The sequence below is a fragment of the Oncorhynchus nerka genome, linkage group LG13, assembly GCF_034236695.1.
Source record: "Oncorhynchus nerka isolate Pitt River linkage group LG13, Oner_Uvic_2.0, whole genome shotgun sequence".
NCBI classification, from domain to species: Eukaryota; Metazoa; Chordata; class Actinopteri; order Salmoniformes; family Salmonidae; genus Oncorhynchus; species Oncorhynchus nerka.
In genome coordinates, this window is record NC_088408.1 from 35,144,592 (window position 1) to 35,171,136 (window position 26,545).

Genomic DNA, 26,545 nt, shown 5'->3' on the forward strand with positions numbered 1-26,545 from the left:
AGTAGACATAAACCAGTCTGGGAGGTGTTAAGTAGACATAAACCAGTCTGGAAGGGGTTAAGTAGACATAAACCAGTCTGGAAGGTGTTAAGTAGACATAAACCAGTCTGGGAGGTGTTAAGTAGACATAAACCAGTCTGGAAGGGGTTAAGTAGACATAAACCAGTCTGGAAGGTGTTAAGTAGACATAAACCAGTCTGGAAGGTGGTAAGTAGACATAAACCAGTCTGGAAGGGGTTAAGTAGACATAAACCAGTCTGAAAGGCTTTGAGTAGACATAAACCAGTCTGGAAGGTGTTAAGTAGACATAAACCAGTCTGGAAGGTGTTAAGTAGACATAAACCAGTCTGGAAGGTGGTAAGTAGACATAAACCAGTCTGGAAGGGGTTAAGTAGACATAAACCAGTCTGGAAGGTGTTAAGTAGACATAAACCAGTCTGGAAGGTGTTAAGTAGACATAAACCAGTCTGAAAGGCTTTGAGTAGACATAAACCAGTCTGGAAGGGGTTAAGTAGACATAAACCAGTCTGGAAGGTGTTAAGTAGACATAAACCAGCCTGGAAGGTGTTAAGTAGACATAAACCAGTCTGGAAGGTGTTAAGTAGACATAAGCCAGTCTGGAAGGTGTTAAGTAGACATAAACCAGCCTGGAAGGTGTTAAGTAGACATAAGCCAGCCTGGAAGGTGTTAAGTAGACATAAGCCAGTCTGGAAGGTGTTAAGTAGACATAAACCAGTCTGGAAGGTGTTAAGTAGACATAAACCAGCCTGGAAGGTGTTAAGTAGACATAAGCCAGTCTGGAAGGTGTTAAGTAGACATAAACCAGCCTGGAAGGTGTTAAGTAGACATAAGCCAGTCTGGAAGGTGTTAAGTAGACATAAACCAGCCTGGAAGGTGTTAAGTAGACATAAGCCAGTCTGGAAGGTGTTAAGTAGACATAAACCAGCCTGGAAGGTGTTAAGTAGACATAAACCAGCCTGGAAGGGGTTAAGTAGACATAAACCAGTCTGGAAGGTGTTAAGTAGACATAAACCAGTCTGGAAGGTGTTAAGTAGACATAAACCAGTCTGGAAGGTGTTAAGTAGACATAAACCAGTCTGGAAGGTGTTAAGTAGACATAAACCAGTCTGGAAGGTGTTAAGTAGACATAAGCCAGTCTGGAAGGTGTTAAGTAGACATAAACCAGTCTGGATAGCTCTAAGTGAAGAAGACATATCCTGGCTGGCTGCTGTTGGAGACTGCGGCTCAGACCTGCTAGTTTCTCTTTTCCTGCAGGCCAGCTGGAGCTCAGGAAGCATGCTACACTGAGCGCTAACAACTTGGAAAGGCATTCAGATGCACACTGTGACTGACTGACCCTGGGCTTCCAATGGCTACTGAAGTGAACTCAGCCTTAACCACTCTGGATGCCAGCACTACCGTACAGCACACTAAGCACTGAGAGGTAGGGAACAGCATGGAGGGTTTAGTGGAGGAGGGAAAGTCAACGTGGGGAAGTACAGAGGGCAGTGTATTAACACTGACAACCAGCTCTGACAGCCTGATGATGCTAGCATGATGATGATGGTAACTGATATAACAGTTGGCTACCAGGGAGCAAGCATAATGAGGCCACACCACAGAATGGTGACAAGTGGTGACAGGACTGCTGGCAGGGAGGATATGCTCAGGACAATTCTAAGCAATGCCAATAAGCTTGTTATTGGAGCAAAAAGCAATAACAAGTGTTCTGAAAGGCGATACAGATCTCTGAGATCCAGCAGGCTTTAATTAAAACTCTATTTAACAGGGCTCAACAGCGTAACAATTTTACTCGCATATATGCGCCTAAATATTTTCCTGTGCGACCTTACATTTTAACCAGAGCGCCTAGAGAAATGAAGGATTCTAGCTTCATAACCTCAAATATTTTTCTTTGTGTTCCTAATTTCTTCGTGTTTGCCAATATTTTTCAATTTAGGCGCAAACATGCTCCGTGTAAAAATATAAAAAAATATGCGGAGAGCTGATTAAATATTGAGGCCTTATTAAATCAAAGAAAATCAATTTGAATCTAACCGAATTGTATTAGTCACATGCGTGGTAAACAACAGATGTAGACAAACAGTAAAATGCTTACTTACAGGCCCTTCACAACAAGGAAGAGAGAAAGAAAACAGAGAAATAATAAAAAGGCAAAACATAATAATAAAATGAATAATAAATACACAATGAGTAATGATAACTTGTTATAAACATGGGGTACCAGTACCGAGTCGATGTGCAGGGGTACGAGGTAATTGAGGTAGAAATGTATAGTGCATTCGTAAATTATTCAGACCCCTTGACTTTTTTCACATATTGTTTGTTACGTAACAGCCTTATTCTAAAATGGAATACATTTTTTTCACCCCTCATCAATCTACACACAATACCCCACAATGACAAAGCAAAAACAGGTTTTAAGCATTTTTTTCAAATGCATAAAAACATTTCAACTGAAATATGACATATACAGAAGTATTCAGACCCTTTTCTAGGTACTTTGTTGAAGCACCTTTGGCAGCAATTACAGCCTTGAGTCTTCTTGGGTATGACGCTACAAGCTTGGCACACCTGTATTTGGGGGGATCCTCTGTCAGGTTGGATGGGGAGCGTCGCTGCACACCTATTTTCAGGTCTCGTCAGAGATGTTCGGGTTCAAGTCCGGATTCTGGCTAGGCCACTCAAGGACATTCAGAGACCTGTCCCGAAGCCACACCTGCGTTGTCTTGGCTCTGTAGTTAGGATCAATGTCCTGTTGGAAGGTGAACCTTCACCCCAGTCTGAGGTGCTGAGCCCTCTGGAGCAGGTTTTCATCAAGAATCTCTCTCTACTTTGCTCTCCCTGTCGCTGAAAACCATCCCCACAGCATCATGCTGCCACCACCATGCTTCACCACAGGGATGGTGCCAGGTTTCCTCCAGACGTGACGCTTGGCATTCAGGTCAAAGAGTTCAAACTTGGTTTCATCAGACCAGAGAATCTTGTTTCTCATGGTTTGAGAGTCTTTAGGTGCCTTTTGGCAAACTCCAAGCAAGCAGTCATGAGCCTTTTACTGAGGAGTGGCTTCGTCTGACCACTCTACCATAAAGGCCTAATTGGTGGAGTGCTGCAGAGATGCTTGTCCTTCTAGAAGGTTCTCCCATCTCAACAGAGGAACTCTGGAGCTCTGTCAGAGTAACCATCGGGTTCTTGGTCACCTCCCAGATCAAGGGCCGCTCTAGGAAGAGCCTTGATGCTTCCTAACATCTTCCATTTAAGAATGAGGGTGGCCACTGTGTTCTTGGGGACCTTCAATGCTGCAGACATTTTTGGGTACCCTTCCTCAGATCTGTGCCTCGACACAATCCTGTCTCGGAGCTCTACGGACAATTCCTTCGACCTCATGACTTGGTTTTTGCTCTGACAAGCACTGTCTACATTGGGACCTTATATAGACAGGTGTGTGTCTTTCCAAATCATGTCCAATCCATTGAATTTACCACAGGTTGACTCCAATCAAGTTGTAGAAAGATCTCAAGGATGTTCAATGGAAACAGGATGCACCTGAACTCAATTTCGAGTCTCATAGCAAAGGGTCTGAATACTTATGCATATAAGGTATTTCTGTTTATTTTTTATATATACATTTGCAAAAAATGGGGTATTGTTTGTAGATTGATTAGTATTTTTATTTTTATTGAATCCATTTTAGAATAAGGCGGTAATGTAACAAAATGTTTTAAAAAAGGGGTCTGAATACTTTCTGAATGAACTGTACATATAACTAGGAATAAAGGGACTAGGCAACAGGATAGATAATAAAGAATAGCAGCAGCTTAAGTAATGAGTCAAAATAGTTCGTATATAGTTCGTATAAAAAAGAGCGTCTGCTAAATGACTTAAATGTAATGTAAATGTAATGCAGATAGTCCTGGTAGCTTTTTGGGTAGAAGCTGTTCAGCGTCCTGTTGGTTCCAGACTTGGTGCAGAGAGAACAGTCTATGACTTGGGTGGCTGGAGTCTTTGACCATTTTTCGGAGATTCTTCTGACACTGCCTGGTATAGAGGTGTACTGGGCAGTACGCACTACCCTCTGTAGCGCCTTGCGATCGGATGCCAAGCAGCTGCCATAGCAAGTGATGATGCAGCCAGTCAAGATGCTCTCAATTGAGGATCTGAGGGCCCATGCCTCCTGAGGGGAAGAGGCATTGTCATGCCCTCTTCACAATTGTGTTGGTGTGTGTGGACCACGATAGATCCTTAGTGATGTGGACAATGAGAATCTTGAAGCTCTCAACCTGCTCCACTACAGCCCCGTCGATGTGAATCGGTGCGTGCTTGGCCCTCTGTTTCCTGTAGTCCCAAGATCAGCTCCTTTGTCTTGCTGACGTTGAGGGAGAGGTTTTTGCCCTGGCACATGTTGAGGGTCAGCGTGGTGGATGTGCTGTTGCCTACCCTCGCCATCTGGTGGTGGCCCGTCAGGAAGTCCAGGATCCACAGTTGTAGAGGGAGGTGTTCAGTCCCAGGGTCCTTAGATTAGGTGATGAGCTTGAAGGGCACTAAGGCGTTGAGCGCTGAGCTGTAGTCAATGAGCAGCACTCTCACATAGGTGTCCAGGTGGGAGAGGGGCAGCGTGGAGTGCAATAGAGACCGCGTCATCTGCGGATCTCCCGGGGCGGTATGCGAGTTGGAGTGGGTCCAGGGTGTCTGGGATGATGGTGTTGTGATGTGAGCCATTAAGAGTGATTTCAGATGTTATTGTATGAAATCAAAGAGGGGCAAGAGCCTAAAACAGACACACATTTTAACAGCTGTTATTCATTACACAATAAAAAAAATAAAAAAATTGGAGGTCGAAGTCTGTGTTTCCCACCCTTATATAGTCAGGGAGGTAATTTCAGACAGGGGGTTTAACGCACCCAGAATAGACTCATCTGGTTATGATTTGCATTGCGGCAGTAGAGAAAAACAGGGCTACAGACAGAGAGAGAGAGACAGAGACAGAGAGAGAGAGAGAGAGAGAGAGAGAGAGAGAGAGACATAGTTTGAGAGAGAGCACAAGTGAGAGAGAGAGACAGCGATAGATGGGGAACTAGGCCTGTGGAAGCCTGGGGCTGGTAGTACACAGCCCTCCCCTACCACAGCTCACAGAGCTGGGGAGAGCCTCCTTACAATGTTCCTGCATCTAGCAACGAAAATCACAGCCCTTTAGTGTTCCAGGCCAAATGATGGCCAGTAACAGTCAGCTGTAGAATGTAGAGCTACATAGAGATACACTACAGTACATGACCAAAAGTATGTGGGGCAGCAGGTAGCCTAGTGGTTAGAGTGTTGAACTAGTAACCGAAAGGTTGCAAGATTGTAATACATGTATCACTAGCCACTTTAACTATGCCACTTTGTTTACATACTCATCTCATATGTATATACTGTACTCGATACCATCTACTGTATCTTGCCTATGCTGCTCTGTACCATCACTCGTTCATATATCTTTATGTACATATTCTTTATCCCCTTACACTGTGTATAAGACAGTAGTTTTGGAATTGTTAGTTAGATTACTTGTTGGTTATTACTGCATTGTCGGAACTAGAAGCACAAGCATTTCGCTACACTCGCATTAACATCTGCTAACCATGTGTATGTGACAAATAAAATTTGATTTGATTTGAGATTGAATCCCCAAGCTGACAAGGTAAAAATCTGTCAATCTGCCCCTGAACAAGGTAGTTAACCCACTGTTCCTAGGCCGTCATTGAAAATAAGAATATGTTCTTAACTGACTTGCCTAATTAAATAAAGGTAAAATAAAAATAAATAAATGTGGACAACTGCTTGTTGAACATCTGATTCCAAAATCATGGCCATTAATCCGCAGCTGTCCCCCCTTTGCTGCAATAACAGCCTCCACTCTTCTGGGAAGGCTTTCCACTAGATGCTGGAACATTGCTGCGAGGACTTGCTTCCATTCAGCCACAAAAGCATTGATGTTGGACAATTAGGCCTGGCTCGCAGTCGGCATTCCAATTTATCCCAAAGGTGTTCGATGGGGTTGAGGTCAGGGCTCTGTGCATGCCAGTCAAGTTCTTCCACTGTGATCTCGACAAACCATTTCTGTACGGACCTCGCTTTGTGCACGGAGGCAATGTCATGCTGAAACTGGAAAGGGCTTTCCCCAAACTGTTTCCACAAAGTTGGAAGCACAGGATTGTCTAGAATGTCATTGTATGCTGTAGCATTAAGATTTCCCTTCACTGGAACTAATGGGCCTAGCCCGAACCATGAAAAACAGCCCCAGAACATTATTCCTCCTCCACCAAACTTTACAGTTGACACTATGCATTGGGGCAGGTAGTGTTCTTCTGGCATCTGCCAAACCCAGATTTGTCCGTCAGACTGCCAGATGGTGAAGCGTGATTCCACTGCTTCAGAGTCCAATGGTGGCGAGCTTTACACCACTCCAGTCAACGCTTCGCATTGCACATGGTGATCTTAGGCTGTTGTGCGGCTGCTCGGCCATGGAAACCCATTTCTTGATGCTCCTGACGAATAGTTATTGTGCCGACGTTGCTTCCAGAGGCAGTTTGAAACGGTACTGAGTGTTGCAACTGAGGACAGACGTTTTTTACTTGCTACGCGCTTCAGCACTTGGTGGTCCCGTTCTGTGAGCTTGTGTGGCCTACCACTTCTCAGCTGAGCCGTTCTTGCTCTTAGACATTTACACTTTACAATAACAGATCTTACAGTTGACCGGGGCAGCTCTAGCAGGGCAGAAATTTGACTAACTGACTTGTTGGAAAGGAGGCATCCTATGACGGTGCCACGTTGAAAGTCACTGAGCTCTTCAGTAAGGCCGTTCTACTGCCAATGCTTGTCTATGGAGATTGCATGGCTGTTTGCTCGATTCTGTACACCTGTCAGCAACGGGTGTGGCTGAAATAGCCGAATCCACTCATTTGAAACGGGTGTCCACATACTTTTGTATATATAGTGTAGATAGCGATAGATAGCTACAGTAAACGAGGAGGAGCCTCTCCTCCACTCAGCCCCTCCACCTTGTCCCTACCACTCATGAATCCCACTCCTTTCTCTTTCCCCCCTCTCTCCCCCCCCCATCCTCCCTGTCACTGAGGAGAATTCCTCCTGCTCCTTTCCATACGTTCACCTCGCTGCTAAAGCCCCCCCCCATCTGTCCTACAGCAGGGGATTATTCTCGATGCTAAGCGAAGTAGCAGACTACAAATAGGCGGATTCATTAAAACAAGCCTGCTACTGCGAGCGTCACCTCACTAGCACGCAATGCATAGCTTAGCATAGCTCGCCTCTGCCTCTCTGATTTTGTCGTCTGTAGCCTCCCTCGGTTAGCCACAGTTAGCCCCATCTGGCTCTCTGCCCCCTGACTCAGCCAGCCTGTCCTCTCTGTGCAGGCAGGCAGAACGGTGCAGTGTGTCCTGCCACGTACACTTCATACCCCGTACACTTCATAACCCCGTTGGCTCTCGAGCCCCAGCCACAGACACACGGACACACATCCCACTGCCTCACAAACACCAGCCAAACACACACACCCCTGCCTCTATTGGCCCAGCAGGGTCACAGCGAGCCACCCACCAGGTTCAGTGGCCTTTCACAGCAACCCCTTCTCACTGCTGTCCGATGGACTGTGACACTCACTGGGGGCAGCAACACTGTTGCTAGACAACACCCATACAACCCAGCGCTGACTCAGAGGGGCAGGGGACTGCACAGTGGGGTATGGGTAGATGGCTCCACAAGTCATCCCTGCCAAATATAATGTATACCTTCCACAGTTCAACCGATAGGAAAATATCTATTCTGTGTTTATTTTTTTGAGAGGTCCTGGAGAATAAATCAACTGTATTTAAATAAACGGTATTCCCCCAAACCCCAGTTACATGACAGGACAAGATCAACTGTCCAGAGCCAGCAGGATGAGGCTGTGCTGCAATACCCAAAAGAGGATACAAGTGGATCAGGGTGATCTCTGTTAGCCTGAACATCAACAGAACAGGGCTGGATTTGGACTGGATGGATCACGTGGCCACAGCGTTCCTTTAGGCCAAACAGTATCTGGTCCAAGTAACACTGAGGGGAGGCGATGAGCTCCGTCTTATATCACAGGATCTTGAACAGCATCCAAAACAGCCAAACGCCCAATGACTCACACCGCACAGTTATCCTACGTGATTGCAGGACACCGAGTCCTGGTGAAGAAAATAGCAGTGAGAAGAGAGAAGGGGGGAAATGGACAACAACAGCAGCGTGACAGACTGCGTGGTCTCAGATCAACAACATGCCGCCTGATCCAACGCTTGGGAGGTGGTGGTGGTGAGTGATTGTGAAAGAGAAGGTTGCGTCATCATCGTCATCATCATCACTGTCAATAGAAACCAGCCTCATGATGTGTTCCACCAGCCAGGCCCTGTTGAGCAATCCCACACACGCGTCTATTAGCCAATCAACAGCTCTGTGGTGTGGGCCTCACTTAGTATGTGCGGTTTTGAAGAGAGAATTTGTGTGTCTGAGAGAGAGTGTGTGTTCACTCTGTGGCCTTGTGAGCATGTGTTTAAGAATATGTGGATGAGTATACGATAACGTGTGTGTGTGTGTGTGAAAGATGGTATGTGTTGTAGGTGTGAGACAATGAGTGCGTATATTGCTAATTGTGTATGCGTCAGACACGCCGTCTAACATGTTTTCTTCTCCCTTTATAGACAGCCTTTCTCCCTGTAGGGAGCGTAGGAGGTAGCCTGCTAGCATTTCCGCCACATTAGCACGTATTTAGCCACAGCTATCGGGTTTCAGGGCACCGGGCTGTTACCGCGGCACCGGCGCCAAGGAGACGGGTCACCGGGGAAGAGTGCGCGACTCGGGAGCTCTGGACGTTCCATTCTCTTAAACCAAGGGTCGGGCCAGGGGCCAAAAATGAGGCTCCTATAAAAACACGGCCGTTTTACAGATGGGGTCCGACAGGGGCCAGAGTAGGGGGAATTGGAGGGGGGTGAGGGGGCTGCTTTATTGTCCTGCTGCTTGGCTAACTGCAGAGAGAGAGAGATATAAATGGGATGTTTTGAGTCAGGTTTAATTCGGTATGGGTAAACATCCTATGGTCCAGCCACTCAGAGACATGACGTAAGGAAGTGGAAGGACCCCTGCCTGGGTAAAAAGTAGCCTCTGTCCTGCCTGTCAAAAAACACAGGAAGAATCAGATGACTGAACAGTCTCGTGGTAGGCTCAGGAATATGATGTCATCAGTCACAGCAGCCCCCCCATCAGTCACAGCAGCCCCTTGTTCCAATACCTTTCAATTGTAATGATCCTAACACGTTTTCATGTCCGTCAATATCATCATTCATCAGACTTTTGACGTTTGTTTACAGACCAGCTCACACGATGCCATTCAATCTGCAAAGACCACCACGCGGCTTCAAAACTCACCATCATAAACGAAGCACATCAACCTAATCTATTCATGTAGTGAGGTGGAATCCAACTGGGAAAGCGCTAACGTTGGCTTCCTGTCAGCGGGCGCTCCTCGTGCCACGACATGCCTGTCCTGCTAGCTGTCATCTGAGCGGTAGTGGAACTCTCGCTCCACTGGTGTTGCGTCACCACAGACAGCACTTAGCTAGCTAGCCCTGCCAACTCGCTCCTGTCCTGGACTCAATAAGCCTGCTTCAGGGAAGAGACGTGTTGATGTAACCAGAGAGATAGAGCTAGGACGCGGGGTACAGACAGAGCCAAGGGCACCAGCTGAAATATGAGTCGCCACATAGGACAGGAGAGGATTGTAAGAGAGGGCGGGCAGGGTGTGCGGTCTGAGCTGAGCACGGGCCAACGAGGAGCACAGTTTAGCGGCCATCAACAGAGACGCGAGCTGGGGTTAGCAGTCATTACGGCTGTTGATTTGGATTGTAAACATCCTACCGGTTATGCATTCCGCCTGTCAACAATAAACAAGCTCGAGGCTAATTCGAAGGGACAAGTGGGGAGCAGCAGCATCCAATCCGGTTGCGTAACACCTTTAGTGGCTGAGCAGCAGCTTTGATGCAGTGTTTTTTTGTGTGTGTGTGTGTGTGTGTGTGTGTGTGTGCCCAGTTCGGCTGCGGTCTTATGTAACAGTTCTCCAAATCCAAAATTCATGTAAGAGTCCTCAAGCCCAAAACCTCCGTGATAGAGCGTAAACAAGTGTGGGCAGTATATTTCCGCCCAGTATGTCGTACGCCTGCGTGTGCACAGTATGTGCCCCAGATGAGTATCATAAAAACAGTGTCTACATGGCTGGACCACAGGCAGTGCTGCACAATAATCCCACCGAGGCCAGTGTGTGTGTGTGTGTGTGTGTGTGTGCAAGAGGACAGATGGTCCTATGGCCCAGTGTGTGTGTTCATATATCCCTCTCTAATCTCCCAGTCATCAGGGTTAATGGAGCCCTGTTGAAGGAGGGACACAGTCAGAGAGACCGGCCAGCTGGATGTATGAATATAGACCACCTCCCTCTCTCTCTCTCTCCCTATCTCGCCATCCCTCTCTCTATCTTTCTCACACTCCCTCTCTCTCTCTCAGCAGCCTAACCGACCTGAAGCAGAAACAAAAGGGGTCACCGGTCAGCATAGTGTTAGTGAGAACGCTTGGCTTGCCTCGCCAATTATACGGTGTCCGTAGCCGACTAGATAAAAACAAGCCTGTACAGGACAGGAAAGCTGGCTGGGTCTGGGGAGAAGTGCTGAGCCATCAGGCCTGTCAGAGCTGAGAGACGGACTTCATAAAGAGAGAGGAGACATATGACTGGGCTCAGCTGTCCAATAACACTGGCTGACGGCAACAGAGTATGGCTTCAGACGAGTCGGCAGATAGTCAGCGGCAAGTCTACACTGAGACCATGGGGAATTACTGTCATATAACTGGTAAGTTCTCAATCGACACCTAAAACACTTGGTTTGTTCCCTGTCGTTCCGCCACGTCACAGAGACGATCCATGGATTACCTCACTTCAGTCACCTCAAATCACACGATCTATCACCGAGTTCCCTCCTCCTTCCTGTAGCTAATTCACATCCTTCCATCAGCAGCTCCCAGGAACGCAAACCCACGCAGCACGCTGCATGTCATCAATATGCATTCCACTGGTGTATCAGTGCACATGGCTCTGTAGCCTAACTACAGCCTAGCTCCTGTATCCTTCCCTTAGCTCATTAAAGTAACATTTGCATTAGAGCCCCTTGCCTTTAACACTAAGGGGTAAGTATTTCTGGTGCATGCCCTGGAGCCTGGGTGGGGACTGTAACACCCTGTTAGCCATACTGTAATCAACTCCTGCCATGCTCCTCATGCCTCTGTAATGAAGCAGGGCCGCTTCCCTCTCACCTCATCCCTCCTGGTTTCTTTCATTAAGTCCAGGGTGTCTCGGCTCATCTGTATGTGATAGGGATAGACTTCAGTTTTAGATAGAGAGAGAGAGAGAGAGAGGTAAGACATGAGATAATGAGCTGTAATGCTTCCTGCCCCAGGGGCCTACAGGCTACATGAACATACTCAGCAAGAGAGGGATCGATTGGCCATTTGTATTTTATGTGGCACGTGACAAGAGGGGGGGGGGGCAGAGAAGGAGAGAAGGGCTAAGTGGAGGTTTTTACGACAGGAAAGATGGCGAGAGGTGAGTGTGCTGCATTTGTGTTCACTGTGTCTGTGATTATTCCTTAGGGTAGGAAAAGAGAATGGGAAGACAAGAGAGGCGAAGAGGGAGGTAGCTGGGAGGAGGGAGAGAGGTGTGTGTGTGTGTCAGCTCCACCTCCTTCCCGGTGGTCTCTCAGACTGACAGGTACGTGTGCCCAGAAAGGCACTGAAGCTGGGACCGATTGACGGACGAAAGGCGCCTCCATCACACACTGGGTGCTAGAGTGCACCTACCACAACAGCCCTATCAAAGCCATAATAGCTAACATCTGATGTCAATTACTGTTATAGTCTACAGCAAACGGAAGACGCCATAGTGACACCAGAAATTAGACATCGCTCGGCATAAACCCTACAATCTCAGAGCAAGGCGGTTAGAAGAATGGCCATGAAAGACCTTGAGACAGCTCAAAATAACAACCTTTTGGGTTTTAGAAGAGAGGAGATTAGTGGAGTGACCTCATTCAGCACCTCCATTCGTTTTCAGAAGGTCCCCCCCCCCCCCCCCCCTGGGGTTTTTAGTTCCACCGGTTCTAGCTGATTTCAAACTGAGAAACCGTTCATTCACAGACTGAGACCGGCAAAGCTTTTAATCCCATTATCATTCATTAAAATAATATTCGGGATTTCTGAAATGCTTAGAAGAGCCACATGGAGAACATACATCTTAGAAAGTGAAACCAGTTGAGGGCTTGCGTCTCCTGGGCTGAAAATGAATCTCGTTCATTTTGCCACCATGCAGAAGAAAGCTAAGCTAAGCAATATAATTTGGCCCATTCCACTAACCACCAGTCCAAACCAAATACCATGACCATTTTTTAACCACTTCACCTTCAGGTGGGTGCTGGGATTTGCAGTCTAATAACACGTTGTGCCTCACTCTACGAGACGTCCCTGAAAAAGACCCTAGTTATGATGATGCCTATACAAACCCCCCCCAAAAACTTGATCTTCCTATGGTCAGACGTTGCGGACACAGGATACTGCGTGTCCTGCTGCGAGAGATTCTTCCTCCTATGCGTCCATCCTCCTCAGAGTGGTGTTATTTAACATGGTGAAAAACAGGCTGTGTATCTGGAGAACAGACCTAGGACACGCACTCCTTTCTGGTCTCTCATCCTGTCGGTCAGAGAATTGCCTTACCAGGCAGATCCTCGCTAGGGGGCCATGTCATTTTAAGCTGGCATGGATACTTCCTGTGTGTGTCATCTCAGTTACAGTCCAGCTCCATTCAGTTATCCTTCTCCTCCAGGTACATCTATGTAACATGGATTTAAAGAGGAATATGAAGTGTGTGTAATCCAGCGAGAGGTGCTAACCTAGTCGTGTCTCTACTCGTCGTTAGTGGATTTGCACACACTACAGTCTCCCTGGGCCGGATTTGCCTCCAAACTCTTCAAAAAGCTTTAAATCACAGATCAGTTCAGGATGGACGATTATCCTATTAGAAATGCGTGGATGGTTTCTTTATCTACGAGGGTGGCGAATCAGACACAACGAAGCCTACCTCCGCAACATTACAACATTGTCACTGTGGAATTCACTCGCTGTTTTCGGTTCGAGAAACCAATCAAGGAAAAATGACCGAAAAAATTGACTTGAGATGCATCCAGAGAATAAAGAGATGAAGAGCTGTTTTTAAAGTGCACATTCAGCGGAGGAATGGAAATCTGACAGAGACGAGCCAAGGGCTGCCAGAGAGAGAGAGAGAGAGAGAGAAAAGGGAAAGTTTGGTTTCCTTGGGAACCCTGAAGGAGGTGGGAGAAACTGGTGAAATATCTATCAAGCCTTCATCTAGAAGACAGCCATTGTGCGTTGTATTTACAGTCATCCCCTTCCCACTACTAGAGCAGAAAACAAACCAGACTCATAATGCAGACAAACACACACGCACACAACTACACACACACTTTCCCTCACTCGTCGACCTCATTCAATTTCCCCTCTACCCATGCTAGCCTGTATCAGCGGGTCAACGATGGACAGTGTGCGCACCAGGCACCAACTGACAGTCAGTCAGACAAACTGGGTTGTCTTTTCATCGCCCTTAGATTAACTCTGGGGGGGTCCCACTAATTACAAAGGGCAGCGATGAAGGCTGCAGGAGGCCCCATATGTACACATGGCTCAACTCCAAGTCGAATGACAAGCCTAATCCATACATGAACTAGGACCTCGTCCTGTCTTCACACCGCCAAGCCAACCCCTCGTCTGACACATCCTGTCCTGTCAAGCCCCCCCCCAAACTACAGAACAGATTCAGAGCAGTTGGTGGCCCTCCGGTTTATTTAATAAATCCAACTAATATCCCACGAGATTATATACAAAGAGGCCTTTTACAACATCCACTAAATGAGGTGTTAATCAAGTTGGGGTTACGTTCCCTGAAAGGGTCCAGGATCGCTGTAAGAGGATTTGGTTTTTATTAAAAGATTATGGGAAACAGAAATGCCGCTAACAGCACTGTGTAAATAACAGAATCTAACAGAACGCTAACATGCATTGTGGACTTAGCCAAATGGCGTATCCAGGTTAGCATGCAAGCTAGTACAGTAGCTTATTATCCTTCACAATTGTCATTGTTTGAGCTGAGTTTTAGCTTCTCAAGGTTCATTATGCATCCTCTTCCTACATCCGCATATTTCGTTTGTGGAATACGTGTTGATGCCAGCAGTGCAGACATTGGAGCCAACGGACGCCTTACAGCACACGACTACAAATTCAAATGTCAAACTGTGTCTTTCTTTGAGTCTGAGAGACAAAGAAAGACACAAACTATACTAAACTGTACAGAACTACCTTAACACCAGGTTTGTTCATTCTCTCCACAGCGGTACCATAACAGCAGGAAAAGCAGCAGGGAGACCATTCCCTTTGTGAATGCAGATGTCCAAATCAACACCCGATCACATGGGGTGCATAAAAAACATGTCACCACTGCCAAAAGCATCTCTGCGAAGACGAGGGAAGATGGAGCTGCGTTCAGCCCAACTGTGACTCACATTATAGCAGAGAACGATAAGACACACCACTCTCTCTCACACACACACACACTCTCACACATGCAAGCACTGATCCCTGGTCCCAGCGGAGAAACTAACTAGCTCTGATTCATCCGTATCTAAGTCAGAGGCTCAGTGAGTGAGAGGGAGCTTCAGAGAGGAAGAGGCTGGGGAGATCCAGGAGAACAAGGTGCTTATTATTTATGACACTATTAAAGCAAACTGCGCTAGCTAGCTACTGCATATTAGCGCACAGCCACAGGATCAGCTAATATGCTGGCTAATTAATTGCAGCATTACTGCAAAAATGGATGACGCAAGTGGAAGGGGGAAAAAGTAAGAAACTTGACTCTCGGCCCTGCATTAAAAGACCAAAATTGGTTAAAGAAAATGGTGATAAATAAGAAAGTATACCAGTTTCATTTAAGGACCAAATAATTGACAGCTGTGCCATACAGACTGCAAAATAGTTGGGAAGAGATTTTCGATGTACTGATTCCATGGCACTGATACGCAAAACGACACCGGATTCAAAATGATTATACAAAATTCTTGCAACCAATAGAATGTTATATATATGGGGGATACAACCATTCCAGCTCTGGAGATTTTGCTGCGAAAAAGACAGAATCATTAGATCACGTGTTTTGGTACTCTCCATATGTAGCTTGTTTTTGTTCGCAAGTCCAGGAATGGCTGAAGAATTGCAACATTTACGTGGAGCTAACTTTGCAAATAGCACTGCTGGGTGATTTGAAAAGTCATAGTCAATCGATCAATAATATAATAATACTTTTAGCAACAACAACAAAGATCTTTCATTTACAATCTGTGGAAACTATGAGAATAGAAAGGGTTCAGATAGATGGGAGAGGTTGAATGGAGCTGAAGGGTGAGACTAAAAACAACACGATAACTAATGTCAAATATACTGTGTTCGTAAAACGTATACAGGTTCAGAACTTTTGTGAAACAGCAAAGTTTGAAAATATATGGCAAATAGAAGTCAAACTGGATGGTCTTCAGAGATAGATGGGAGGGAAGGTAGCTGAAGGGTAGGACTAAAAACAAACAAAAGATAACTTGCAAAATACATTGTATCCGTAAAATGTATATAGTATGTATAAGCTGGAAGTAGAAGCCTGAGTATTGTTGTCCATTAGTTTACTCCAATTAGGGGAGCGGGTGGTAGGGTTAGGGGAAAATAAAATGAAAAATATGCTGGCTACAGTGGCTAGCAGTTAGCGTTAGCATACTGTCCTGTACCTCACAGCAGGATGTGATGGAAAATGTTATGTTTGTGCTTTTCTAATAACCAATTTCTGTGACTGATTGAACAAATCCTCACTATCAGTATCTGCAATTTGGCAGTACGCCGAGAACCTTGTTCTGAGAATGAAAGATATCTTAGTTTCAAGGTTTCAGCTTAGAGAGAAGAGGCCTCGTGAGGTATTGGTCTGTCACGTGCATGACCCAGTATTGGTCGGTCACATGAATGAAGCAAACGTCAAGGACTAATTATTTACGAATAAGTTCAAATATAACTTGTATGTAAGAGAACTAACGGGACTGCCCCGGTGGAGCTCCTGATCAACATGTGTACTTGGTGCATTGAGTTGTTTGGAACCTTTCCAGGGCGCTGATAATAAATAATGATTCATTTAAGATTGACTTCGAGTGTCCCTGTGTAGAATTTCCATGACAGGGATTAGCATATGAAAACTAGCATAATGGACAAACAAATACCCATCTGCTTATGCATGAGTGGACAGGGATTAAAGGCTCTTCCAAATATGTAGGATCAATGTAGGCCTAACTCTACTATTAGGTCTAACCTTTACCAAATAGGCTACATGTGAGTGGATCCAATCACAGTAACTATTCGGTAAATACAAAACAAAACAAGAATCTTGATAACATTGCTGACATTTTGGACTGGACTCTCCAAGTGGGTATATTTCCATTTTCAAGACTTAGCCTAGGCTAAAGACCCATCTGACATATTACCCAGCGGGAAATGTCATATTCAGGTACACAATAGCTAACTTTGCTAACTTCAGTGAAGGATGGTCCTTGCCAAGTCTTTGTGTGGCCTATCCTAACCCATCATTAGTGAGATGAGAGCGGAACAGCTGGTCTAGCGGTTGTGTTAGGGACTAGAGGGGTGACGGGGCAGGGCACTGGGGGCCTTGCCCAAACAATACCCCTCACTCCCTTCAATCACAGCCTGACATAATTACCCCCCTCACGGTCAAACGCTAATGAGATGAGCCCCAACTGGCCGAGCGTGCTTGGGATGGTGCAAAGCTACACCAAATCTCATTTCAGAACAACCTCTCTACTTAGGTCTCTTCTGGGAGGTGTAAATTAGGTTCGGATCAACAGGAGATTTAGACACTTACTCCAAAATGGCCTCCTAGAAACAAGGATTCTAGACAGAAAATCTACATGGATAGTTAAGCTGCCTAAATTCAGTAGACACCATAAAAAGCACAGAGGGGAGCAGTTGCTGGCCCTTTTTAACTGGAAACAATGGTTCCCGAATTCCCTCCAAAAGGTGAGCCTATCCCGGGCTTACCTTTCAAACAACTGGAATTGGTCGTACAAGGGCTTGCAAGAGTGGGGGACGATGAAGAATGGAACAGAGACATGTTGAGCTACAGACCTGACACCCACTATTGATGCACAGGGTTGAGTGATGAGTGTAAATCCTTTGTGATGGAGTGAGTGCCAACTTGCCCTTCATCGATACGCTTGGGTGTTCTTTAGTATTAATAGAGGGCTCAGGGGAATGCCAAGCATCCTTCCTGCATGTCTTGGGCCACCTCCGTGTTTATTCCTGGCCCATGTGTCACTGTGCTCAGCTCAGGTTGCCTCTCCCAACTGCCCATCATCTCCCTGGTAACCTAACACCCCGGTGACGGCCTGGGCTCGACCTGCATTACGTAAAGCACCCCATGGATCTGGATGTCTCCACGGGGCCAAAATAAGAACCTGGGAGAATCTATGCTTATGGTGTACAGACGGAGCCTGTAGTAACCTCGAGAGAATGACAGTTGCTGGAACTCAAGCATGGAATTTTACTGCACTGTCCCTGTCACTCCACAAACAACTGCTGATCTGATATCAGGAGGACCTTAACTTGGTCTTGATTAAGATGTTGGCTAGCAGTGTACCACCCTGTATCCCACTGCTGGCTTACCTCTGAAGCTGAGCAGGGTTGGTCCCGGTCATTTACTGGATGGGAGACCAGATGCTGCTGGAAGTGGTGTTGGAGGGCCAGTAGGAGTCACTTTTTCCTCTGGTCTATAAAAAAGAAATATCCCAATGCCCCAGGGCAGTCATTGGGGACATTGCCCTGTGTAGGGTGCTGTCTTAACCCCAGTGTCCTGGCTAAATTCCCTTTCTAACCATGCCCAGCTTCCAATGGGCTCTTTCATCCCTGTAACTATTCCCCAGGTTGTTGCTGTAATGAGAATGTGTTCTCAGTCAACTTATCTGGTTAAATAAACAAATAAAAATGTCACCTTACATGGAGTAGTTAACCATGGCAGAACATTACATCAAACATTGGGAGGAGTCTTAAACAGGAAATTGACATGAACCACCAATCTGTTCACCTCTGCAACACAACCTCTCAATAAATAGCTTTACAGCCAACCATCTGATGGGCCTGTTTTACCCAGAACCACCCTGGTGAAGCCAAAGGCACCCCTGAAGTAATTATGAGGCTTGCTGCTGTCACGGCCATGTATAATTAGAGAGGAGGGTCATGGGGCGGCCTGGTTCCAAACCGGAGGAATTTCCTTCGCCTTGTTCTAGGTCGGCAGCGGCCGAGAGCTAATTTAGAAACGGGGGGATTCTTTAGAAGGGCTCCTTGGTTCTCCAGAGGTCTGGAAAACTGTGTCGTCTGTTACAGGTTGGTTGACTCAGAAAGCCGGATGTATCAAATTCTTTGCTCAATGCTATTTTCTCTCAAGGTTATATTTGACCGAAGAGGAACGGTAAAGACACTTCAACCTATTTTTCCGGGTTGGATCGTCTTGTGGAAAACCAGGTCACCCAGAGAGTTGGAGAAATGGTTATCCGACACAGAGATTTCATCTAGAGACAGGAAGAGGAAGCCATAGGCGATAGATGATCACTTACAAACGCAGCTCTCAAGAAAATGATGACCTCACACAATCAGGAAAGACATTCCCCCTCCTCAACAGACCCTGCCCCTCTACCCTGCCCTTACCCCAATGGACAGTTATCATGCTGAATAGCCACAGTTGTACAACTGAATGCATTCAACTGAAATGTGTCTTCTGCATTTAACCCAACCCCTCTGAATCAGAGAGGTGCAGGAGGCTGCCATAATAAACATCCACATCTTGGGCGCCCACGGGAACAGTGGGTTAACTGCCTTGCTCAGAACGACACATTTTTACCTTGTCAGCTCAGGGATTTGATCCATCAACCCTTTCGGTTACCAGCCCAACGCTCTAACCACTCGGCTACCAGCCCCCCCTGAACACAGTCCATCTCTGCACTTATACTGGGAGGCCGGAGCCAAATCATTTAATCATGGATGTAAATATCCAAACCTGCTAGTTCTTCTAACACTAGAAGTCTACAACACCCCAAGAATATACTCTGAACTTTTCAGCGCTCAGGTAAGCACATGTATGTGCAACCCTGAAACAGAACTAGCCTGCAGCTGACTTCAATCACCAAATCAGATGGCTCTGTGCAGGATGCCATAGACAGCCTAGAGCTCTGGCTGGGATGGATGACCTATATTTACATCAATATTATGTCTGGAATTCTGAGCCTGGACTGAGCCTCTGGTATGGCTACAGCACCCATTGGTCTATGGCATTGGTGTCTGCACAGCCATTGGTCTATGGCATTGGTGTCTGCACAGCCATTGGTCTTTGGCATCGGTGTCTGCACACACAGAAACCAGGGAAAAGGCAGAGTGACCCGGATGCACCCATGTCCCCAGGCGACGCCAAGCCCATCCACCGTATCCTACCTCCTAATGAACCGGAATGAACTGGAATAATTATGAAACTCGCGCGAGGAGAATAGCTATCAAAGGCACACAATTGAAACACGCACAACAACAACAACAAAAAGACGGCGCGTTACATAAGCGCACTCTGCAATGAAGACGTTGTTTAAGGACATGTAAAGGGGGATGGAAATCGAGCCGCTTGTCTGGGTAAACGTCAGACAGAGTGACGGAAAGAGAGAGCGGGTTGAGGAGTACAGCAGATAGCAATCTCTTGATAGGGGGGTACTGAAAGGGTATGCTGTCAGTACGTTTGGATTGAATTTGTGTAAAATGGAGGGTGAAAAAAGAGGATATACCGACTGCAGATTTGATGCAGTGGCTCCAGGAATAGAATCCTCCCTTCATGTGGATCACAGTCTGCACAGACACAAACCGTAGGGGTTGGAGTAAAAACACCAGCGCTGCACAAATACCACCCATGAAACCACAACTATACATCGAGATTAGAACAAGAGCAATTCATTGTGTCACTCCTGTAAGGAGAGAGGAAGATTTCCTATGAACTCAAATGTCACCGCAACGGTGGGAGGTGGAAACGTGTACAATAAAATGCAGGCGATCCTGCACACTAGGGGTTTAAATGGTGAACAGGGATCTCTCAAAATGCAGGCGATCCTGCACACTAGGGGTTTAAATGGTGAACAGGGATCTCTCAAAATGCAGGCGATCCTGTACACTAGGGGTTTAAATGGTGAACAGGGATCTCTCAAAATGCAGGCGATCCTGCACACTAGGGGTTTAAATGGTGAACAGGGATCTCTCAAAATGCAGGCGATCCTGCACACTAGGGGTTTAAATGGCGAACAGGGATCTCTCAAAATGCAGGCGATCCTGCACACTAGGGGTTTAAATGGCGAACAGGGATCTCTCAAAATGCAGGCGATCCTGCACACTAGGGGTTTAAATGGCGAACAGGGATCTCTCAAAATGTCCAGTCCAATGTCCAAACAAAACAAATGGGAATAACTGACAAATCATCCCTTAATCACTAGACCTTTGTTCCATTTAATTACAGGGTCGAGTGGATTAGCAATCTGAGTTTGTCTGATGTTAGCCTGGCTACAGTATCAGAAGATACGGCCATGCTACAGGACGATCGCAGTAGTGTCCTCCTAACGCGATAGTTATAGAAGAGCTCCTGATCCATCCCACTCAGACATTACAGACATTGTCATGGCAGTGCTGCCCTACTTCAGAGTCCAGCTCTCTCTCTCGGCCTGTATCCATTCACATCTCCAGTGGTTATGGCATTCAGTTAGGGGGGAATACAAAGGAAACAATTCAATATTTGTGGTTTAAAAAAGGCAGAGCCTGTACAGGTCATCCTGGGTTAGTAGAAAGGCAAGTCGATGTTATCTTACGTTCTCCTAACACACCAGCCAGCCTGGAAGAATGAAATAGTAGCAGCAGAGATGACAAAGTGAGGAGAAATGAGTCTGACCTTGTTTCTGGACCTACGCAGTACCTGATGCGCTGCACTGAAGGTAAGTAGCTCAATTAAAAGCAGAGATGCTGCGATCAATGGGAGTCTGCCAGGCCCTGTGCTCATCAACCGGCCGGGGGAGGTGGGGGGGGCTCAGTATTAGTTAGTTCCCCACAGCACACACACACAGACAGGCAGGTGCCTCAGAACAGCTCTAGATCCAGCCAGGCTCCAGGAGGTGACAGACAATGTGCCCTAGCCCGGCCCAGTGCCTCTGGCTGGGAGGTTGGATGAGGGAGGGCAGGGTGCCGACTGCTGAGTGCTGAAATGTAGGCCAGAACAATGAAACTCCGGCCTGTTGTTTCCGCAGGTGAGGACAAACAGAACATCGGCGCAGTGCTATATTCCATCATCGCCAAGGGTACCAATTAGGAACTGTTGACTGCTTGTGTCATAACTAACTAGAAGGGTTCCCAAGGTAACAACACTTCCTTCGGGTGTGTGCTGTCTGTGTACATTCAAGTTGCTAGGGGGGCTACTGGGACACAGGGTTCTCTAAACTGAATGCGCTGCTATTGGGAGAGTCATTCTCCTATTCATCTCTCATAAGGCAGTGACATTCACAAGCGTCTGAAGCTCTCTCTGTGTGTGTGTGTGTACGCTCCAAAATACATCTGAAAACACTCTGCAAGTCCTAACGAGATGCTAAATGATTCTGTGCGTTTGTTTAAATGATCCCAACAAAGCAAAGCCTTGAGCAGATCTCCGCAGCACAGCCCACAAAATGTCTCGATGACTTGAATATGTAGAGTCTTTGTTTGGGTAGCCCTAAGGCAGACTGTGGCTGGCCAGCTGTTAATGGTTATGGTGGTTGTGGGAGATGGGTGGCCAGTCCAGAAACCCCAGTCCCAGACACAGCTCCCCAGGGAAGGTAGAGGGTAGAGGGGGCTGGGCTGGGTCCTGACATCTGGAACGGTGAAGGTTATGACCGCAGTACAGACAGGGGGCTGCCGACAACATTCTCTAACCTGGCAAAGCCACAACACCACACAAGGCAGGCATACACCCCCCCTACTAGAAACTATTAGGCCAAGTCCTACAGGGGACTTGTTGATAAGCACAAGTTTGCCACAGACTTCATGTATGTTCATGTTGAGCTGGTAGGAGTAGTATGCAGTAGTGCAGGGAGTAGGGCCTACTCAATCCAAATGTAAGAGTCTTGACGATTGGAAAGAAAACATATTTCCCAATGTAGCTAGAAACTAGGGAGAGAAACAGGGATATGCAAGAAGTGAGTCCCGAACCACAAAAATAGAGTGGATTTTGGAGTCTCTACTAAATCTCAATTGAATTCCTTCCAGTGATCCAACCAGCTAAGACACACTATTGCCAAAAGGACATTACTTTAGTTTCCATTTGTGTCATCGTTACTTTCCAATAGAAAGTGAAACACCCTTATCCGGGAACAACAGTGTGGAAAGAGTTGGACTAGAGTCCGTAGCTTCAGAACTAGTCATTTATATAACAGCAGACTCTTAGCTAGAAGATGCAGTGAAACTTAAAATGGGTCATACACGAGAGATTCTCTCTCTCTCTCTCTCTTCTGTTGCTAATAATGCTCGTATTGTGCTGTATTGTTCGTGTTATGGAGGAGTGGACCTCCTATATATGATGAGAGTCCATACCTTCCACACTGTCGGAGCAGGATGTGCCGATGCCTGTGTCACCGCTGTCAGAGGCACCGCTGTGGCGTCTCCCACGGTTACTGGTACCGGGGGCAGAGGAGGTACCCTGCCATGACGACTCACACCCCGGGACCCATCCAGGAGGGCTGGTGTTGGAACCTAAAAAACAAGACCCCCAGTCAAGGAAGAAGCATTTGTTAGAAACACTCACTACACTGTACTCGTCTGTTTCAGCACCAACAAAGGTCAAGCCAACTTCAACTTTAACAATCCTGTGTTTTCATAATAGATTCAAATGAACTAGCCTACCACCCATGGTAGCCCAACAGCTAGGCCGAACTCTAACATGAAGCCAATAAATGCTGTCTTGGTGGGTTACCTTATCTCTAACCAATAAGAGGATCGGGATTGTTTGGTCGTTATTAAAGTCAGCAAATAGAATCTGCACAGCTAGAGACCCTAATAACAGCTGCTAGCTTAGCTCAACTGGCATATGTTTTGGTTGGAGACGGACTGACTACATTTCTGTTGCTCTACACCCCCTTCCCCTCCTAGTAAACACACAACTAGTCTGGTTGTATGCTATAACTAAACAAGATCTACTTTCCTCTCAATTACAGTCAATGTGATTGTGTTATACAGTCAGATATAAACATAAAAATACATTATTTAACTAGACAAGTCAGTTAAAGAACACATTTTTATTTACAATGACTGCCTACCCCGGCCAAACCCTAACAACGCTTATGGGACTCCCTATGGGACTCCCAATCGTGGCCGGCTGTGATACAGCCTGGAATTAAACCAGGGTCTGTAGTCACGCCTCTAACACTGAGATGCATTGCCTTAGACCCCTGCGCCACTCGGGATAATATAGAGATAGTGGTACTGAGGGGGTAGTGTTGATAGTTGACTGATACAGTGGTAGTGCACATATTGACTAGGAAACACTCAGTTCCTGAGGGGAGAGTACAATATGACACAGTGTCACTGAAATCTACCAAGCAGGGATGTGGCCTATACGCTCAGGTCAAAAAAGACTACACAGCTTAGATTTTAACTAGCCCAAAGGCCGGCAGATGTCTCCTCATCTTACCGCCCGAAGGCATAGTATGCAGCCGGCTCAAGCACGGTAGTGGAAAATGGTGTTTATAAAGAAACGTATGCATATTTTCTCCATTTTGTTCCACCTTCTCACCATTAAATCGAGTTAAGGAGGAAATTGACTCCTTTGCAGCCTGGATGGAGAATGTTTTATGTACGACCCTGTCCAGGGATATGCTGCATACAATACCTTTGGACGGTAAGATGAAACGACTCAATATCGCCATCTGCTGACCTTCGGACTAGATTTAAACCAAATGATGTTCCAATCCCAATACTGGATTTTCCCCCCCCAACATTTCAGAGGAGGCTTCAAGATGAAAAAAACAGATAGGACTGTTTAGTATCAAACAAAAACAAGGGATCGTAGATAAGTAAACCTATTTTTGAGATAATAAGAAAAGGCAGAGGACTTTATACACCTTTGTGCTGACTGAGCAAACACATGAGACACGGAAGCCAGACCAGAAGTGCCCACGGTACTGATTCTCTGTCTGCTCAGACCTCTAATCCAATTGTTTCCCTTGATTTACTGAGTCACAAAACACAAAATAACTTTTGCCTCCTGTGCTATTCAGTTGTTAGACAGTATGCTAGGCCCTAGTCCACTGCTAAACTACACCAATCCACAACTGAGCAAACCAGTCAGTCGCCCATTATGAAAACACAGTCCCCTCTAGTGAAAACAAACCCTCTCTCCCAGGCACATGGAAATGAAAGCTGAGGCTACACTGAAATATTTCCTGAGTCATTTCCGATGACAGGAGGGATTTTCGGTTTCAGATTCCTAAGGGATGCATTCAGGCACTTGTCCTTATCACATTGAGTAACTGTTATGTGTGTATGGGTAATGATCGAGGTCAGGTTAGACATAGTGAGGTTCGGGCAAGTCCCAAACACACCGTAGTGCATCCCAACAGTCCATGTCTGTCTTTACACACTGCAGGGGCTGTATGTCCTCTTTGTCTGCAAACTATTCTGAGTGTGTAATCCGTTTAGACAGAGGTCATTAAGGCTGTCCTATTTTGTGCCATCAGGCAGGAGGCTGAGGAGGGTGCAGCTCAGATGTGCTCTGCAACGTTTCTCCACATGGAGAGGTGACTGTCCTCCTGCTCTGCTCTGACCATCACCAAGGCACTTGCTGAAGCACACTCCTGTTACAATGCAGTGTAGGTGGCAGAATACTTTTGCTTATAGATAAGACGTTTTATCAAATTGCTCTTATACCTATGTAGTAACACTATATTACTTTAGTAAGAACATTGCTACTTATCGTAGCCTATAGTTGGCCAATTGCGTAGTGTTTTGGGGGGTTATTACACAATAATAAGAATATTACATAGTTGTTTAAGAGGCATGGATAATTATCCAATCTACAGTGACCACATACCAGAATCCTATTTCTCTTTGCACACTTTCCTTGACGCTCCCTCTCTCTCTACCAGGAATCAGTACATCAATTATGATAGGCATCAGCAGCAGAGAGAGGTTGAACTAGACCTGCTACATGATCACTCTCCCATTTCTAACGTGTCTTAAATCTCGAGGGCTCTGTCCAGACAGCCCCTTACATCATCATGCCAAAGGCCTCCACTCCACTCCTGCTCCCAGCCTGCCTGCCTGCATATGTGGCACATCACAAGTACCTGTGATTTCTAGCATAATTCTGAACGCTGGAATCTCCCTGTGGATGTAACACTCGGTGGGGGTGAACCTACAGTGAGCATGGCTCAGATTGAGGTGATTGAGCTGTCGGATTCCAGTGGTCCACTCTCTCTAATCACTGCCCAGATATATTAGCCATTCCAAAATTGTCTACATTCTCAATATACCTGTCCCGAAACTGGGCCTGGTGAAACCACTCATATAAACTAGGAGTCCTTAAATAAAGAGGATCGTAAAATAACGATATAATTGATATGCCTTTTTAAAGCCAACATATTGTAACACTATGGAGAACAAGTTGATCGTGTAAATTCCTCATCTGTTTTATGGAGGAGTGCGCCCAGGCAATTTAGAATGTAGTACTTGGGTTTTGCAAAAATAGATAGATTATTGAGATCACAAAAGCACGGGGGACCCGCCAAACCCCATTATGACACTGCAGTGGCTATGCTCATCTGATTCAGCAGTTTGCTGGGCGCCGGAGAACATTGCGCTTCGGGAGCATATCAAGTTTGGTGTTCGTTGTAGGCTAAATCAAAACGTGATGCTCTATTTGTAGGGCTGGTACTATATCTGTTGGCCACTTTAGATGATCTAGCTAGTAGGCTAGCTAGATTGATAGTTAACTATCAATCTGGCCAAAGCCACAGTAATTGACAGGGCTAGCTGTCAATTACTGACTCACTGGACAGGAAGACAAAGGACGCGCGGGGGGGGTAAGTCCGTCATAATATAATTCTAGCGACACAATGCCGCTAACTACATCACAATGTTACAATGTAGCTTGGCTAGACATTATTCGAATGTTGATTACAGAAACAGAAATCGTAGGCTATAAGGGCGAGCAGTTAGCTAAATGCCCCCGATGATGAAAGAAAATCCGCTCTCTGCAAACCTGCAT

General features: G+C 46.2%; 1 protein-coding gene across 2 annotated transcripts in view; it reads right to left on the reverse strand.

Annotated features, from left to right (window-relative positions):
* Positions 1 to 26,545, reverse strand: part of cep85l (centrosomal protein 85, like) — a 77,713-nt gene that overhangs the window by 43,474 nt on the left and 7,694 nt on the right. For both annotated transcript variants that reach the window (XM_029676811.2, XM_029676810.2), the window contains exon 2: positions 22,876 to 23,034. In XM_029676811.2, coding sequence (XP_029532671.2) covers positions 22,876 to 23,034 — 159 coding nt within the window. The remainder of the gene's footprint in view (positions 1 to 22,875; positions 23,035 to 26,545) is intronic.